General features: G+C 43.3%; 1 protein-coding gene across 2 annotated transcripts in view; it reads left to right on the top strand.

The window, feature by feature from the left end:
• Window positions 1-18,313, top strand: part of RLF (RLF zinc finger) — a 47,644-nt gene that overhangs the window by 14,977 nt on the left and 14,354 nt on the right. For both annotated transcript variants that reach the window (XM_069875461.1, XM_069875462.1), the window contains 2 exons: window positions 8,920-9,052; window positions 16,755-16,957. In XM_069875461.1, coding sequence (XP_069731562.1) covers window positions 8,920-9,052; window positions 16,755-16,957 — 336 coding nt within the window. The remainder of the gene's footprint in view (window positions 1-8,919; window positions 9,053-16,754; window positions 16,958-18,313) is intronic.

Here is an 18,313-nt window from a genome sequence, read left to right as displayed (position 1 = left end):
TGTGGCTGGTGAAGAATATTACTCCAAATTCCAAATTCCAAAGAAAAAAATTCTTTACAGAGAGGGTCATTGGGCACTGGAACAGGCTGCCCAGGGAGGTGGTTGATGCACCTTCCCTGAAGGTGTTTAAGGCACGGGTGGATGAGGTGCTGAGGGATATGGTTTAGTGTTTGATAGGAATGGTTGGACTCGATGATCCGGTGGGTCTCTTCCAACCTGGTTATTCTGTGATTCTGAAATGTAACTGATATTTGCAGCACACGTGGGACAGAGGTGTTTTTCAGATCTGCCTCCAGTATTTGTTGCTCTGTAAGAGTCTGCACAGACAGTGAGTGCAGGGGAAACTTCAAAGAAGTTTTCATTCCAGAAATGGAAAAAAGGTAAGGGCTTGCATTTCAAAGCAGCAAGGTGTAGGGATTGTTCTAAAGCTGAAAATGGAGTGTCACTGCTGTATAGCTTGTATTAAAAATGCTATCAAAAACTTTATCTGGTGTCTGAACCCTTTCTTTCTTTTGTCCTAAATAGCAGTAGTTATGCCCTGCAGTTCCCCATGAGTGCACTCTTATCTGTAAGCAATTGCAGACATAGCCTGTGCAAAACGAAAACGAGATGTGAGATTGTGCAATAGGAGTCTCAGCATGGGATTTATACCATGGCAGCAGGCAGAGGGATGCAGACACAGGTGAGGAAGTGGGTGAAATATGAGTGAAAGAGTTAAGGCAGAATTATAACTGGGCATTTCATGCAGGTGAGCTGAGTTAATCTGGGGGAGGAACTTGGTGGTGATGTGAGTGGGGGTGTATGTGATCTGTCCAGTTGAGGAGGATAAAACAGTGCATTCAAGGATGGCTTTAGTGGGAGCAGAGATGTGTTGTCACGGGAATTGAATATGTGTTGCGGAACAGGATTCCCTTTGAGCCTTATGGAGAGCATGAATGGTTTCTTTAGAGAAGTTATCTATTAAGGTTGAGCATAAAACCAGAAACTTTTGCGACACTGTAGTAGTTACTGATCATTTTAAATAGCCAGGACTAAAAAATCCTGATATCCTGTGTACGCTGTTCCAAGGACTGTGTTTTCTCGTTAACTTTGTCCATATGTTCTTCTTATATTACCCATTCTTGACTTGGTCTAGAATTAAGTGCTTTGTGTCCCTCTCCACGGGACCTTTTTATGATGTTTTCTTAACTAATGTGGTCTATGTACTTAAATTGTGCCTTAGATTTCTTCAAAGGCTTTTCAGATATTGATAGATTTTTGTAAGTATTTCCATTACTGTTAGCCTTCTGTTCTTCAGCAGGGCCAGTAATGAATGGTTCAGCTCAGCATCTAGAGTAGAAGCGGGCTGTGTTATTACCAGTTCATGACTTATGTGAGGTGCGTTGGTGAATTCTATCTTTGGTGTTTCAGTAGGATACCCTGCCTCTCCCACACAGTGATGGCTCAGCATGTCAGTGGGCTTGTGTAGTAGGCCTCTTCTTTCTCACCTTTTGCACTTTTCAGCCCTTGATACAAAGGTGCAGAAATCAGAATGCTTATTGGACCAGGACTTTGCAAGCTCTGTGCTGCATCCTAAAGCACTTAGAGCAGGGAAGAGTTGTTGTTGGTAAAACATTGTTAACATTGAATGTCTGGATCACAGAATGTTGTAATCTGAGGGACAGCAGTCTATTCAGTAGCAGTACCTCACCCTTGTCCAAGTTGTATGTTTTGTTCTTTTGTCAGCTATGACTTGTTCCAGCAGAGGCAGCAGGTAAGTGCTCTGTTCTGTCTCTGAGGCAGTGGCTTCTGGCTCCTCAGGACATACCATGTCACTTGGGATTGGTAGCACTACAAGGTAACAAATCTCAGCTCGTACAGTGTGCCATTACAAAATCTGGTCTTTAGCACTTGTTCATTGAGGAGTGCTTCCTGGGGCCAGGATGGGTCTAACCCTGCCTTGTCAACAGAGATGGTGAGTTCCTGCAACCAGGACCTGGTGTTTCCTTTTCCTTGCCTTTCAGAACTGCACAGAGCTGAAAATCCTGTTCGTTAGTTCAGTCTTCTTCACTGATAAATACCTCGGAATTTCTGGAACACACACCACTATGTGGAATGTGTATTGAGAGCTCTCTGTTGGCTTCATAAAGCCATATGTCTTGCAGTACTGCAGTATGTTTAAATGACTTAAGAAGTGATTCTTTGTCTTGTGTTTGTTAAGCCATTTCTTAACAGTAAGAGCTGGGAATGTCAGAGTTAAATGCTTTTATTCAAATGCTCATGGCTTGTGGTAAAATTGTTAATTTTTTATTCGTTATTAATGCTTTGAAGCTCTCTTGTCAGGAACTGGAACCTAAAATCAGGAAAAAAAATCTATAAGCTTCAAAGGAAATGCAGGCTGATTACCAAAGGTCTTCTGATAACAAGAATTCTTCTGACTCAGCTGTTGTTTTTCTTCAAGAAAGCATTCTGTTTAAAAGATGTGATGTCTTTTCTCTTCTTCCAAGTCACAACTGTGAGGAACCTGGCACTTCTTGCCTTTATTTGATGTAGACTGATTGGAAGGGCTTTGTTGGTCTTCCCACCTCGTTCAGAGGCAGAACCTGTGTGGTGAATGCTGTTGCAGGGTGTTGTAGCCCAGTAAAGCTTATGGTGTTCAGTCTTCCAGGTGAAATTCAAAGCATAGGCTGTTAAATTCTGATTGAGTTTTGGACTTTGTCTTTAACCTGATCTATGATCTACTCTTGAGATTGATATAGGTTAAAGCTGTAGTTTCAGTGTATGGGAGGGGGATGAGCAATGGATGCTCTGGCAACCTGTTGTATTGAGAAGACTTGGCACATGGTGCTGTACAGTTGAGAACAGTAGAGGTTGTCAGCATGGGCTTGTATTTTGTGGGCAAGATACAGTATCCATTCTACCTGCACAGCCCTCATTGTTTTCTTAATCACCCAGGTCTGAGAATAAAATGGTAAACATATACTCCCTATATGATCATAACTGCTGCTTACAGGACCTCAGGGCTGTGGTTGTGTACTTAATCGATACAGATTTAGAGCAGTTTGTTACCCACTGACATTATTAAAGCTGTCCTAAGAATGAAGTCTGTCATTCTGCTGCCTGGTTCTCCTGGCGTGCCAGCTAAACCATGTGTGAAGTGGGGAATTGATCATGCTTAATTTTTCAAAAGAAACCAAGAAACCCCCTACTTCTCCCCTGAGGCTCTTTCTGCTGAATTTGGTTTCCTTATCCAGCTTGCACAGGAAGGGAAGACTTGAAAGGAGGAGCAACTGTGTGAGCTTTTCCCTTTATGTAACTTGTCTGTTGACTTGCTCACTAGACACAAAGAAAGAGTCCAGCTGCCTGCTAGGGAGTACAGCAAAATTAAGGGTGCTCTAAAATACCTCTCTTCACCCTCTCCTTCTAAGATCATATCGACCCTGTGGGGGCCTTTGCTGCACTTGCTTGTCTGTGGCAATGTGTCGTACAGGACAGCTGCACCACCGACTGCGCGCTGTAACTCCAGTGAAGTCTCTGAAGTACTGAATAGAGGGGAATAAACACTTCACCATCCTCCTGATTATGCCCTCTTTGAAACTGTTCGGCATAATTTGCCTTGTTTGCAGTGAGGGCTCACTGCTGTCCTGTCTTAAATCACTTACCCTTGAGGCCTGGTGTGCCAAGCTGGAGCTTCACCAGCCAGTCACTGGCCTCTGTGAGTCCTTGGGGTTGGGCTGGGTGCAGCACATTGCATTTGCCTGGACTGAACTTCCATGGGTCAGTGATATTCCACAGCCTGTTGGATGTCATTCTGAACAGCAGCCCTGTCCTCCAGTGTCAGCTGCTCTCCAGGATCTGTAGGAGTTGGGATGGGCAGAGAACGCACATTGTGTCCTATTATTCAGACAATTAGTAAAGGCATTAAAAGTATCAGCTCAATGTTGAGCCCTGAGAAATGCTGCTAGGAGATAGATGCCTCTTGGGTTTCGTGTAGATGCCTCTTGGGTTTCGTGTAGATGCCTCTTGGGTTTCGTGTAGATGCCTCTTGGGTTTCGTGCAGTTGGTCACAAAACTTCCAAGCCTGGCTGTTTTGCTGATCAGTTGCCTGGATGTGGTTTCCAGGAGAATTTGCCTCATTGTCCTCTGCTGACTGCCCTGAAGTTCCCCAAATCTCTTCCCTTTGCTTTTGAAATGAGCATAGTGGTTTCTTTAGTCCCCCAGCGCCCATGACCTTTCAGAGTTGTTATTGGTCTTGCAGTGACACCCGTGATCTCCACCTGCACCCTTCGCTTTGTCCTATTTGGTCTCATGGATGCTAACATGACTGGCTCAGCACCTCATCTGTTGTACAGCTTCATGGCCTTTTCCTATCCAGCTCTGCCTCAAGTCATGAAGCACATGCAAGAGAACCAGGTGATCAGGCCCAGTCAAGATGGGTTCATGAAAGGCAGGTCCTGCCAAACTAACCTGATTGCCTTCTATGACAAAGTGACCCGCCTACGGGATGAGGGAAAGGCTGTGGGTTTAGTCATTTTGGACTTCAGTAAAGCCTTTGACACATTTTCTCACAGCATTCTACTTAGGAAACTGTCAGCCTCTGGCCTGTACAGGCAAACGCTTTCCTGGGTGGAAAACTGGTTGGACAGCCAGGCCCAGAGAGTGGTGGTAAATGGAGTTAACTCCAGCTGGAGACCAGTTACAAGTGGGGTTCCCCACGGCTCAGTGCATTGATGACCTGGATGAAGGCATTGAGTGCACCCTTAGCAAGTTTGCAGATGACACTAAGCTGGGTGGAAGTGTGGATCTGCTGGAGGGTCGGGAGGCTCTGCAAAGGGATCTAAACAGGCTGGACTGCTGGGCTGAGACCAATGGCATGAGGTTTAACAAGGCCAGGTGCCGGGTCCTGCACTTGGGGCACAACAACCTTAAGCAGTGCTACAGACTAGGAGAAGCTTGGCTGGAAAGCTGCCTGGAGGAGGAGGACCTGGGAGTTTTGGTCAACAGCCGACTGAACATGAGCCAGCAGTGTGCCCAGGTGGCCAAGAAGGCCAATGGCATCTTGGCTTGGATCAGAAATGGCGTGACCAGCAGGGCCAGGGAGGTTATTCTTCCTCTATATTCTGCACTGGTGAGACCGCTCCTCGTATCCTGTGTCCAGTTCTGGGCCCCTCACCACAAGAAGGATGTTGAGGCTCTGGAGCGAGTCCAGAGAAGAGCAACAAAGCTGGTGAAGGGGCTGGAGAACAGGCCTTATGAGGAGCGGCTGAGAGAGCTGGGGGTGTTTAGCCTTGAGAAGAGGAGGCTGAGGGGAGACCTCATTGCTCTCTACAACTACCTGAAAGGAGGTTGTGGAGAGGAGGGAGCTGGGCTCTTCTCCCAGGTTACAGGGGACAGGACGAGAGGGAATGGGCTCAAGCTCCGCCAGGGGAGTTTCAGGCTTGGCACCAGGAAAAAATATTTCATGGAAAGGGTCATTGGGCACTGACAGAGGCTGCCCAGGGAGGTGATTGAGTCTCCATCCCTGGAGGTATTTAAAAGACAGGTGGATGAGATACTCAGTGACATGGTTTAGTGGTTGATTGGAAAGGTTGGACCTCATGATCCTATGGGTCTTTTCCAACCTAGTGATTCTGTGAAATCACAGGGAACAGCAAGGCCAGAGTGCAGACCTGGAGAGCAAAACTTGAGGCAAAATGATTGACTGCCTTAGCCTCGTCAGCATCCTCTTTTAGTTGATTCGCTCTTCTGGTGAGCTGTTCTCATGCTTTCTGTGGCCTTCCTTTTGCTTTCAGGCTTATATTTTCCTTAGCACAAAACCAGAAAACTAGATGGATGTTTCTGCCTGACCCCCAGAGCCTTGCGTCCCCTCTGGATATGCAGTGTGGTTGGTGTCTAGGGGTGTGAGCAGGAAGCAGTGACTATCCAAGGCCAAGCCTCAGCACCTTTGCTCTACCATCCCAGATCCAAATCACTGACAGGCACCAAATCTTGTGAGACGCGAGGTCTGATCAGCAGCTGGAGATAGCAAATGATTAAATAGGATTGTAACAATGATAACTGATAACTTGCTTTGTTTCCATCCTCCTTTCCTATCTTACCTGGTACATTAAAGATGAGTTGTATCTGGAAACCATGTTTCAGGACATCACATCACATCAGGACATCACATCACTTCAGTGTCATAACCAGTGTAGGAAGATGGTTCACTTTGCTGTGGAGTACAGCAGTACCATTTCTGGAATCAGGAATACCTTTGTGCCATCTTGTCAGCTTACACAGAAATGTACAAAATATGCGCTACTTTTCCTTGACTTCTCTGAGCTCCTTGTGACAACCAGATATCCTTCAGAGACTGAACATCTGCAATACCACCAGGGCTTTTGCTTATCCTCTTAAATGTCACAATTCCTTATGTGCTAGATGAGGAAACAGCTGGATGGCTGCTACAATGAATTTAGGAGTCTGTGCATCTTTCTCTGGTCTCCGTTTGTTGGACTATTCACTTGGTAGCTGCTGGGAGTGATTTTTTTTTTCCTAGACTTGTCTGTTTGCTCATTTTAGTGAAAGAATGCCCCACAGTCATTGGGCTGCACAAACTCCTTGAAGAGACCCGTACGTTTAACTTGATACTCTGGAGACTGACAGACTGTCTGGGTCCATCTAAACTGGCCACTGGGCACAGACTTCAGTGCTGAATTAATCCTTGAGTTTATTCCTGTAGTACAGAAGTGCACTACAGAATCATAGAATCACCAGGTTGGAAAAGGCTTCTTGGGTCATTGAGTCTAACCATTCATGCCTGCCACTAAACCATGTCCTTGAGCACTTCATCCACCCATCTTTTAAATACCTCCAGGGATGGTGACTCAACCACCTCCCGGGGGCAGCCTGTTCCAGTGAATAGACAGTTGGAGCAGATACAGGTGGTTGAGGAGTGAGGAGGGAAGAACTCTGTGGTAGCTGTACTACACTTTCATATTAGCATGCTGATAGCATGATTTCAGAGTTATGCAAGAAGAGACCTTTAGATAACATTAGAGACGGCTCTGGTTCAATGTAATTGAAACCTTCACTGCAAGAATGTAGTTTTCCCCTCATGAGTCTTTTGCTGGCAGTAAAGGTTTGCTTAGTAGTTGCTTCACCCAGGGGTAAAATCCAGATTCTCCTTGCCGAGTTTTATGGAGTGCAGTTTGTTGCAGTATTAGAAAGGAAGTAAATAGTTGCATCGAAATATCAAAGTTCATCTGAAATTAGCATCTGATATCCAATACTGAATGTCACTAAAGGGCATCTAATCATTAAATGTAAAAGTACTGTTTACTGGGAATGGTTAATGGGCAAGTCTTGGGTATGGTCAGAGCAGATTCACTTATTTATAGAAGGTAACTCAGGTACTTGTAAAACATGCCTTGTGTGTTGCTATGTGGAATGCAGTTTATTGCTATCCTGACAGCCCATGGTGCATGGCTGTTCAGTTAGTCCAGAATTTCCAGTGGTTGAAGCATTAGCCCCTTTTAATTTTGATGATTGAGAACATGGAATTGATTCCATTATAGAGGACACAGCAGAGGCTATGAAAATCAAACTTGAGATTAAGAATAGTGTTAAAAGCACTGCCAACCTAGAAGACAGCTCACTGGAACAAGGCGACGTTGTCATGTATCAGTCTAAATCTAAAACTTAAGATCTGTTGTGACTGACGTGAGAAGCATTTTTACTGAACATGTAGCCAGAAATTGCCTCCAGTCGATTGGCTTCAGTTTGTCAGCATCAGGAAATTGTGTGGTGATAAATTTTAAGTTTTTTCAGTGGAAGTGACCTTAGGTTGATTTTCCTGCAGGGACATGAGGTGCTAGAATCTGTTTCCAGTTGCTTTTTCTTCTGCATTAGGCTCTTCACTTCTTTTCATGTGGAATATCTCTCCTCTTCTTCCTTCCTTCACCCCTCAGACTGGCAAAAGTAGAAGTGAGGGCCTGGGTCACTCTGAGGAGCGTCCTCTGAGTACACTTTTGGTGGAAGAGCTTCAGCTGGAGACCCATGTGGTGAGCAGGGTCTCTGGGTCCATCTGCACAGCATCAACACTGTCTGGATTGAACATCCCTGGATCTTGGAGTAGAGGAGCTGAATGTGGATTAGTTTCTAAGGAAATGGCATATCTGTATCCAGTAGAAGGATGTTTTCATCTTTGTAAAGGAAATTACTCGTGATCTAGGTTGGTTTGATCTGTGAGTGTGATGCAGCAATCTCTGCTGTGTTTTGTACTCTGCTTCCTTAAGGTCTCTGGGACTCCTTGCATCTCTGACCACCAGGAGACTGGCATCTTCACATGGCCCCGCAGCCTAGCTCTGGAAAAGGACAAGGGTCCTTTCTGAGCCTCTCCCATCTCACAGCTTCTTATGTAGCTTAAGGGATGTCCCTTTCCAGTTTTCCTCGGGCTGTCAAGGGCTCTGGCACCTCTCGGAGCAGTGAATGGCTAGGCTTATCTCCAGTGTGAACACAACCTGGAAAACTTTATATTCTTGGCATTTTGTTACTCATTTAGAAAAATCATTCATCTTCATTCTAGTTTGTTAAATAGCACTGAATGCTTTGATACTGGATCATCCTGTCTGTTTTACAGTGATTTCTGTAATTTTATTTGTCTGTGCACATGATGAAACATGAAAGCTGTGAAGTTACAACAGTAGCACAGGCTGTTCGAGTGGAGCTGTCTCAGTTAACTTCCAGTGCTTTGAAATTTGGAAGTTTTGCTGTTGTTTTAGAGAAGTGAAAGGATGTTGTACTGTTAAAATCCCAGTCCTGACATGTCAAACTAGTGATGGCTTAGAAGAATGGTGGGAAATTATTAGAATGCAGTCAAGTATTAGGGCAATCAAAGTAAAATTACCCTGGTTTAATTTTTAGCAAAGACTTTTAATGACTTTATTTTACGTTTCATAGGAATCACACGATGCTTTACTGGAATTTGGGAATAACAACCTCCAAATACTGGTGGATATCACAAGGGAAGGAGTATGGAAAAATCCAGTTCTTCTTAAAATTCTATCCCAGCAACCAGTAGAAACTGAGGAAGGTAAGAATGTGATTTTAGAGGTGATATGTGGTTATTAAGACATGACTTAAAGCTGTTTTGGTGGGGAACCATTGATATAAAGTCAGAAGAGAGTTGTATTTTACATTGTGTTGTGCAGTAGTATTTGTATGTTGCTAAACAATATTTATGATGAAACTGCCTCACCTGCACTCTGAAGAACATGTCCTTGCTTGTGTGTCTCTGCGTGGACTCTACAACATGTCAGTTTTAATGTCTTGAAACTCCATTTTTAAAAATAATATTTATTTTCCCATCATAAAAAAATACAGATGTTTTGCTCCCTGGGGTGGTTTGTTCTTCATTACTCTGTGCTTTTAAATGTCTTCCTGAATGCTTCACAGGGAGGAATTGTGTGTGTCCACATCTTTCAGAGGTATTGAAGATGCATGCGGAGGGGCAACACAATTCTGGAGGTTTCCTTTTATGAAGCTCTGGGCCGGGAAGCTCTTTATGTTTAGACTATGGATAAGATCTTGAATCGGAAGATGTTGAGAGGAGAGGAAAAGAACTTTTTAGTGTCATTTTCATATTTTAATATCTTCTCTTAAGCTCTCCTTTTAATCACTGACATTTTTTCATGTCTTTTAGTGATAACCAGCATGTACTTGCAGGTAGTAACTGTTCCATTAAAAGGACACGAGCATAGGTTAACCTCAGCAGTAACCTAAAGTTAAAAAATTATACAGAGGGGAAAGAGCTTAAAATATTTTCTTGAAAGGGATTTTAGTTCAAGCTTTCTTGTGTAGCAGAATCCACCTCTCTGAGTTGGGCAACCTCTCTCTGAGTTGTGTTAAATTCATAGTTTTTAATTAATAAAGGAGAAACACGTTAAGGTTATTGGAGAGGATATGATGCTTCCCAGTGCTAGAAAAAGTTAAGAAAAAACAGTGAGCCATGGGTGGGCTGCTATCTTTGACAGCTTGGGCCTCCAGTGCATAGCAGGAACATTGTAATTCCTAAGAGCTGTTAATCTCATCTCCAACAGTGTCTTGAAGAGAATTGCAGTCTGTACGAATGCCCTGTCTCCAAGTCTTTCATTTACAATAGTGCTAGACTGTGCAGTTACATGGTTACTGCTCATAGTGTATTTCTAGTCAAAAGGACTTGTATTTCAAAACTGTCTACACTACTGCAAACCTTCAGCCATCGAGTGATCCCTCAGAGGTGCATCAGTGAGGGCTAGCAGCAAGTCAGATTTGCAGGCTCTGTGCAGCCATGGCAAGTCAAGAGCTGTTCTGAACAACTGATGTGAATTCCAGTGGGAGTGATTTCCTCGTGTGTGTCTGTTTGGATTCCATAAGAGATTAATCTGCTTCTCACATGTGAGTCGTTTTATCAGTGGCTGCTACACCTTGTCACTCATGCAGGAGGACCTTGACATGATTCGGAATACATCTTGGCTTGAGCAGTAGTAGGAGAGAACCAATTTGTTCAGTCCTTTGGCTTTTAATTTAGGTTGGAGTTTCTGCTGACAGACTGACTGACACATCTGACTGTGCTGAATTGGGCTGAGTGTGGATTCCCATTTCTGAGGTCACTTGGCAACCTTGAAACTACCAATATCTTCATGTTGTTAATGTAGCACATGTCTGTCTGTTCAGCAAGATCTGAGCACGCGGCCGGATGAGTAGTCCTCACTGGTCTTTCCTTCATGGGATGCAAGCAGAAGCAATAGGACAGTCACTGGAGATTTTAACTGCGCCAGTGCATTCTCACACTGTGTGGAGTAGTTCAGGTGTGGTTAAACAGCCAGAACGTGACTCTGGAATCCCTTGTTAGACCGGTCTGTCAAAGGAAAGTTTCTCGAGTAAAGCATAAGGTAGTTAGACATTTTAAATAAAGGGCAATTGTAAGAAGCCAGATATCTGCATAAAATATTGCTTGTTGCTGAGTGTCTTGCTTTTATGGCAATATTGGAAACCTTGATTTGATTTCATTTTTTGTTTGCTTTCAGGATGTCAAAAAGCAGTTAAACTGAGAAAACTATCATCCTTTTGACATACAATGTAGCTGCTTAGCCTTATAGAAAAGACTTTTCCATGAGCTTTCCAAGCTCTCTGGATGTGCCATCTTGGCACCCAAACAAGATGTTCCAGTAGTAGGAAAGACTGTCTGCTATGTGTCAACAATGTGTAAGAGGGATGGTGAGAACACCATGTGAGAGTGCTATCCTGTTCCTGCTGCTCTGGTTTGCAGCAAAGACTGTGGAAGTGCTTGGATCAAAGTAGTAGCGTTATTCGTAATGGTAAGAGGGGGAGTGGGGATATTTAGTAGCTACAAATACTATAAAGTAACACTTCAGAAGTTAAATAATTCTTTCCCCTCACATTACAGAGGATGGACTATTTTTATTTATTTGGTTTTGGTCTTGGTCTTGTCTGCTTCTCTTGAGACAGAGACCTGTTGAACAGGTACTGAAGACTTGCAGGGGAGTACAGGAGAGAACTCCTCTTGAGGAAGGGTGGCTGGAGAGCTGCTTGGAGGAGAAGGAGGATCTGAGGGTGTTGGTTGATAGTTGGCTGAATATGAGTTAGCAGTTACTCAGGTGGCCAAGTCATTCTGGCCTGTGTCAGGGTTAGTGTGGCCAGCAGGAGTAGGGAATTGATTCTTCCCCTGTTCTTGGTGCTGGTGAGGCCACACTTCAAATCCTGTGTTCACTTTTGGGCTCCTCACTACAAGAAGGATGTTGAGATGCTAGAGTGCATCCAGAGAAGGGCAACAAAGCTGGTGAAGGGTTTAGAGTACAAGCCTTACAAGGAGCGGCTGAGGGAGCTGGAGTTAGTTTGTCTGGAGAAAAAGGAGGCTCATGGGAGACCTTATTACTTTCAACAGTTACCTAAAAGGAGGTTGTAGCGAGGTGCTGGTCTCTTCTTCCTGGTAGCCAGTGACAGAACAAGGGGAAAAGGCCTCAAGATGTACCAGGGGATATCTAGGTTGGATATTAGGAGGAATTTCTTTACTGAAAGGGTTGTCAAGTATTGGAACAGGCTGCCCAAAGAGGTGGTTGAGTCACCATCCCTGGAGGTGTTTAAAAGACAAGTAGATGTCACACCTGGGGACATGGTGTGGTGGTGGACTTGATGATCTTAAAAGTCTTTTCCAAGTGAAAGCATTCTATGATTCTGTAAGGCTGGGAAAGATGACATAGGATACAGGGATTCAGTCTACTGTAATTGTTACCAGCATCAATAGCATTTCAAAGAAATCAAAATATCATAAGTAACAGTGAGTCATAAATCTTTAAAATGTTACAGGAAGAAAGAAGTAGATTGAGGACAGACGTCAAGTAGACTCTCTTCTCAGCAGGCAAGATAAATGTGCCACATTTGTATACCCTACATTGGTGCAAGGCAAAATGAAAACTTAACGATATTCTGCTCTCTATGACAACGAACTATGGCATGGAAAAATCTTTTGGCTGCTGATGTAATTCTTGACATCATCAAACAAATGTAATTCACTGACTATAGAAGTTATGGCTGAAATTACAGTTTCCTGAATCAGTTGGTATTGTACTGTGTGTTACGATTAATAGAATCTTGTCAGTTGTGCTTGACTTTCATTTCTTTTTTCAGTCCCTTCTTTTCTCTGCACCAGGAAGTCAGATGCTGCTGTAATATCATATGTCTTACAGAAAGTCTGTCTGTTTAATGAAGTTATGCTTTTGGACTTGTGTAGGATTTGGTTTGGGCTGAGATTAAGCAACTGGTTTTGGATTAACTTAATCCTTTTTTACTTTCAGTATCGTCAAGTGCTTCCAGCTGTAATAGGAGATCATTGGTTAGGTGCTAGGTTTGTTTTCCTTCTTAGGAAGGTTAGAGTGAGCTTGTTGCTGCAGGTAGCAGCTGAAGACCAAAATCTTAGTATGTCTCTGTTAACATGAGTTGATTTCTAGGAGAACTGGGTGAACTCTCTATCTAGCACACTGCTATTGTAAAATATCCCGTCCTCAGTGTCGTTTGTGCATGCTTAACATACTTTACTGCCCGTAAATGTATTATTGTCCTGTTCTAGAGTATTTTCAGTGGAAATGCTGACTTGAGATGCAGTTTCTCTTAAACATTTCTCATAGTAACTGCAGAGTCTTTTCATGCTTTAGTGCCATCCATGTTCATTCAAAAGCTGTAATCACTCTGTTGTGGTATAACTTAAATTCCTTTTGCACTGCAAGTATTTTGAGTGAGAAGGGAATCTCTTATCCCAATGTTTTCATCTTGGGGTAAGACAGCCCTTTAGACATGTGCAAAATTTGAAGCTGCACTTAGCATTTACTCTAAAGGGCTTGGAGGGAGGAAGGTTTGCAAGGTGCCTTTGTTTGTATTTTTAAGGCAAGCTGGTTTAGTTCTGAGGTGCTTGGTAGAACGCTGTGACAGAACAGACAACAACTGTAAGTCCTGGAAGAGAAGGAACAAGAAAATAACAGACATGTTTGGAAAGAACGGATTTAGGATTAGGTACAAAATCTGGTTCTCCGAGGGGAAAACAACTGTTCTGTTGTCATCTGGAAAGTCAGATGTGTTATCCGGCATGCAAACAGACAATGTTTCACACCAAGTCGAGACATTCACTTTACTAGAGTTGCACAAGTCTGGGTGCTCAGTGAGTTCCCACAGATGGTGGGCACCTCTCACAGGAGCTTCTGCACTCAATTTAATACGAATGTTATAGGTGGTTGCATTCTCTGCTGTGCTTGCTCAGTGAGCAGGGGGCTGTTTCTGAAGGCAGGAGTCTTATGTTTCTCTGCCAAACTGGCAGTCTTGATGAGGAGACCTGATTTAATCTGTCCTGCTTTGATATATTGCAGACACTTTGATCTTTTACTTAGTACAAGTTCTGCTATTTCATTTAACATTAACAAATGTTAGTCCAACCTGATTTCTTATCCAGATGTTTAGAACTTGCACTCTTTGCAACACTGTGAAACAGGTAGTGAAACGAGTGTGTGTTCCCATTTCAGGGAGAGGGAGGCTGCTGCAGGCTGGCTGCTGGAAAAGAATAGGCACTTCAGAGGAAAACCAAGTGCTAAGATAGAAGTCCCTAGTCAGGTATCCTGCTTTTGCTCTTACCATCATCGCATACCTCTGTGTGACAGAGGAGCTCAGTTTGTTCCTTGCCTCCTTCACAGAGTTTTGTACAGGCTGATGTGGAGGAGTCACTCCAGGACACTGACCTTCCTCCTGGGGAGCAGGGGGTGTGCGTGCTTGCCAGCCACTTCCAAGGACTGCAGCAAATTGAGACCCTCTGGCCATGTCAGCAGCCGGTCCATCTCCTGTGTTAGCAAGTTTTTTGCATCTGTGCTTAAGGACGGAAGTGTGACCAGTAGTCTGGCACTCTGAATTTGTCTGTCTGATGGCAGGAACTCGTAAAGCACTTCTGTGTCCTGCCTGGATGGCTCTGCTAGGTCAGTAAAAACTGTCTGAGAAACACTGCGTGTGTCTGACTGTAATGAGAAACAAGAGGAATCAGAGATATTCTTGGCACAGGTGAACAGAGTATTTTTTTTCCAAGTATTTCTTTTAATCTTCTCATGGACCTGAAAAATATTTAATTATTCTGTGAGCCAAGAACTGCAGCAAATAGGGACTGCAAGGCTGCTTGGAGTGCTGGTGGGCACAGAAAACTGTTACTGACACCTGTGAACAGTGCTTCACTGGAATAGGGGACTACTCTGATGCTGAGTGAGCAAGCCTTCTTAGAGTTCTTCCTTAACAGCAGTCTGTTGCTGTGACAGTGATCTCTCCTACATCAGAGAGGAGTGGGAGTTTTCCTTAATAAATCTTTGAGCAGTGTCATGTGCGGATGTGATTTTAAAGAAAGGAGGCTCATTTGCTAGGAGCCAGAGATCTCGCAGACTATCTTTTCAGCAGGCTTTGCCTTCCCTATTGAAGTCACTTCAATGCAAAGTGTCAGCATCAACTCTGTCAAAAGTTTACTGCTTAGTGGTTTTTGCTATGAAAAATGGAAACTGATACCATGGACTCGAATCTTCAAAAGACCTCTAGGCCACCAGGCAGCCTCTTGCAGAGTGCTGCTAAGTCTTACTGCAAGAGCCCGGTATGTAATTGGCCCTGAAATGAGTTTTCTGTTTAGGTGCGTGATGTAAGCCTTTTGCCCCACCAGTGTAGTGCCTGTAGAACATGTTCTTTTTCTGTCTGGAAAAAAATTTAAGTGCAGAAACCATGAAAATTTTTGTGTACAATCCTCTCTTTCAGAAACTGATTTACTGTTGGTTTCTTAGCTGCCCATTTTGCATAGTAAAAAGATACTAACATAGTGAAAATATTTGTATGCCATGGATCTTCCAGTGCATTGTTATTCTAAAGCAAATGTTCTTTTTTGACTAATGCAGAGTCTCTTGCAAGCTGTACAGGTAGCCAGTTGACCACAGCTGCTGCAGAACACCAGTTCTGATGTGTGTTTTCATCAGAATGTCTGAGGCCCTTCCATAATTCATTCTACAAAATGACACAGTTTGTTCCTTGCTTGATGTGTATTAAGGTGTGCAGTGTTAGAATGTATTGACCCCTCTTAATTCTTAAGGGCCTTTTGAAATAGTAACAAATCTGGTGAACAGTCTCAAGCCTTTTTGTAGTAGTTTTACGTCAGAGTGGAAATAGCACCATTAGCTGTTTTGCGGCATATGATGTTGTCATCTGAGAGGGTGACCTCATCACAGTCTGCAAGGCAGGCAGCAGAGAGGGAGTGGCTGACCCTCCTCTCTCTGGTGACCAGCCACAAGACGCGAGGAACCATCACGGGAAGTTCAGATTGGACATTAGGAAAAGGTTTGTCCCTGAGACCGTGGTTACTCACTGGAACAGGCTCCCTGACAAGGTGTTTACAGCACCAAACTTGTAGACTTCAGGGAGCACCTGGATGCTGCTCTTAGTCCTATGATTTAGTTTTAGGTAGCCCTGTGCAGAGCAGGGAGTTGGACTCTATGATCCTTATGGGTCCCTTCCAACTTGAGATATTCTCTAATTCTATTATAAATACCTGGGAGGGGAATCAAACTAAATCTGTGATTTTTTTTAATCAGATTAAGTAAACTTTGCCAACTACTTGCACAAATAATCTGAAGTTACGTTTTTATTCCTGAATTAGTTCACCAAGTCTCATAATGATCTAGGTCTTGGTTGATCTAGAGTGTAAGCCTAGCATGTCTTAAACGCAATTATTCCGGAGTGCCACAGACATCTTCAGCAACTTCCTTTTGTACATTTTGGCGTTGTGTGGAGTTTAACAACCTGTATGGAAAAATCTCTCGTAGAAAAGTGTGTAATGCTTTGTTTGAAATACTTTTGGTTCTTTGGAATATGAAGCTACAATTAAATGCTGAAGATTCTGAATCTTGGCTAAACTCCTAGTATCTTTTTCAAAATGCTATGTGGTCTGCTCAGTGTCTGTTAACTCCTGCTGTGGCACAATTCCTCATTGCTCTGAGGGATGCTGTCTGTTGTCAAGGGACAGGGACTGTTTTCTGTAGCCCAGCATTCTCTCCCTTCACAGTTGGTGGGAATTTGTTTGGGAGGAAATACTCCATCTATTGCTGTCACTTTTTGTCATACCTAGAGTTTCCTGAGCAAGCTGACCACACATGTACAAGTTTGTAATAAAATAATTCCAGTTTAGTGTTGACTGTAAGTGGGTGTTGTTCTCAAAGGCTTTTTTCTTTTCCTAGTTAATAAATTGATTACACGAGAAGGGCCTTCATTTCTGCAGCTGCGAATAAAGCATTTGATGAAGTCCAACTGCATCCCACAAGCTACACTCTTGTCAAAACTGTGTGCAGATTCTCCAGAAATTGCAAATGTTTCGTCTTTTCGCCAAGCCTACATCACATGTGTGTGTTCAATGCTGCCTAATGAAGACTCCATTAAGGAGGTTAGTAACCCGTATTCCCTTTTAAATGTATATTTATCAAGCATTTTAGGATTTATTTCTGCAGTACTAGGAACTGAAGCTGAAGAATGAAACTGTTGAAGCAGAGTTCCCAAAGGGAAACACTCTATTGCAGACTGCTGTAGAGAAGACCATCTGTACTGACTGCTGGTGGAGATGAAGTGCCTGTTGTGTGCCTGCATTCGAGTTTAGATGTGTTTGAAAGCTTAAAATAAGGCTTGTGTCTTCAGTTCCCCTTCTAAGTAAAATGCAACTGGAAAGCTGTCTCTTCTGGCTCAACTAGCAGTATGAGAGCAATCACTGCTCTTCTCCTCTTCTGAGCCAGTAAAGAGAAGTTCAAAACCAAAAAACCAAACCTTGCAGAACAAAACAAACTTCTTCAGAGCTGTTGCTGTAGAACCCTGAACTCGTTTTTACGAGTCAGTCTTCATCCACGAGCAGTCAGAGTAATAATTATGTCAGCTCATTGCAATCATAACAGCCTCTGTTCCCTCTTGATCTCACACATCAGTCTTGCTGTTCTTGTGAGAGTTGTGTGGGTTTGGGGGAGTTGGAAATTTGAGCCTTGACCGTTTTGGGTGAGTCTCTGTGAAACTGGACAAAGCTTCACATGTTAAAAAAAGCAGCTCTGATGTCTGCACTTCCTGAGCAAGCAGCAGACTTGTTTGGTGTGTTCCTGTTATACAGGTAAACTGTTTTAAAAGCTTTGCTTTCAACAGCCTTCTTTAGAAAAATGTCTTGGGTAGGTGTCTCCTCAGACAGTCTCTTCAGTTGGAGCCATATTACCCTCTGTTTGCAGTGCTGTAGAAGTAGTGAATGCATTAGCAGCTCCGGCAGACACAACCTGTGCACTGGAGAGCTTTGGGAGAGACGGATGACTGCAGCATGTTCTTCCGTTGAACTGGCCGCCACTGACAAATGGCACAGAAACCATGTTAAATTGGGTTCAGTTTTTAATATAATTTCAGAGCTGTGAAGTGTCGTTGTGTCCGTTTTACACAGCTACTCACAAGTCTTTACTTGCCAGTCAAGTATAAAAGCTAGAATACAGGCTGATGAATTGAATCAAATTATGGTAATCAGTGAATTAAACTCCTTTTTTGGGAAAGTAAAGCCACCAGGCATCAAAGCAGTGTCTTAAACCAATACAGTTTATTGAATTAGCTGGAGCTGTAGCCAGCAGTGAGTAAACTGTAAGGTTGGGAAGAGGGGTGAAGTGTAATAAAATAAACAAGGGTTAGATGAATTAAGTTCAGAGTAGGATGGGGCTAGCAGAGGAACAGGGCTTAGCTAGGAAAGTAAATTTTAGAGAAAGGATGAGTATAGCAAAGAGAGCTT

Source organism: Phaenicophaeus curvirostris, chromosome 23 (genome assembly GCF_032191515.1).
Source record: "Phaenicophaeus curvirostris isolate KB17595 chromosome 23, BPBGC_Pcur_1.0, whole genome shotgun sequence".
NCBI lineage: Eukaryota > Metazoa > Chordata > Aves > Cuculiformes > Cuculidae > Phaenicophaeus > Phaenicophaeus curvirostris.
This window is presented reverse-complemented; position numbering and strand designations above follow the sequence as displayed.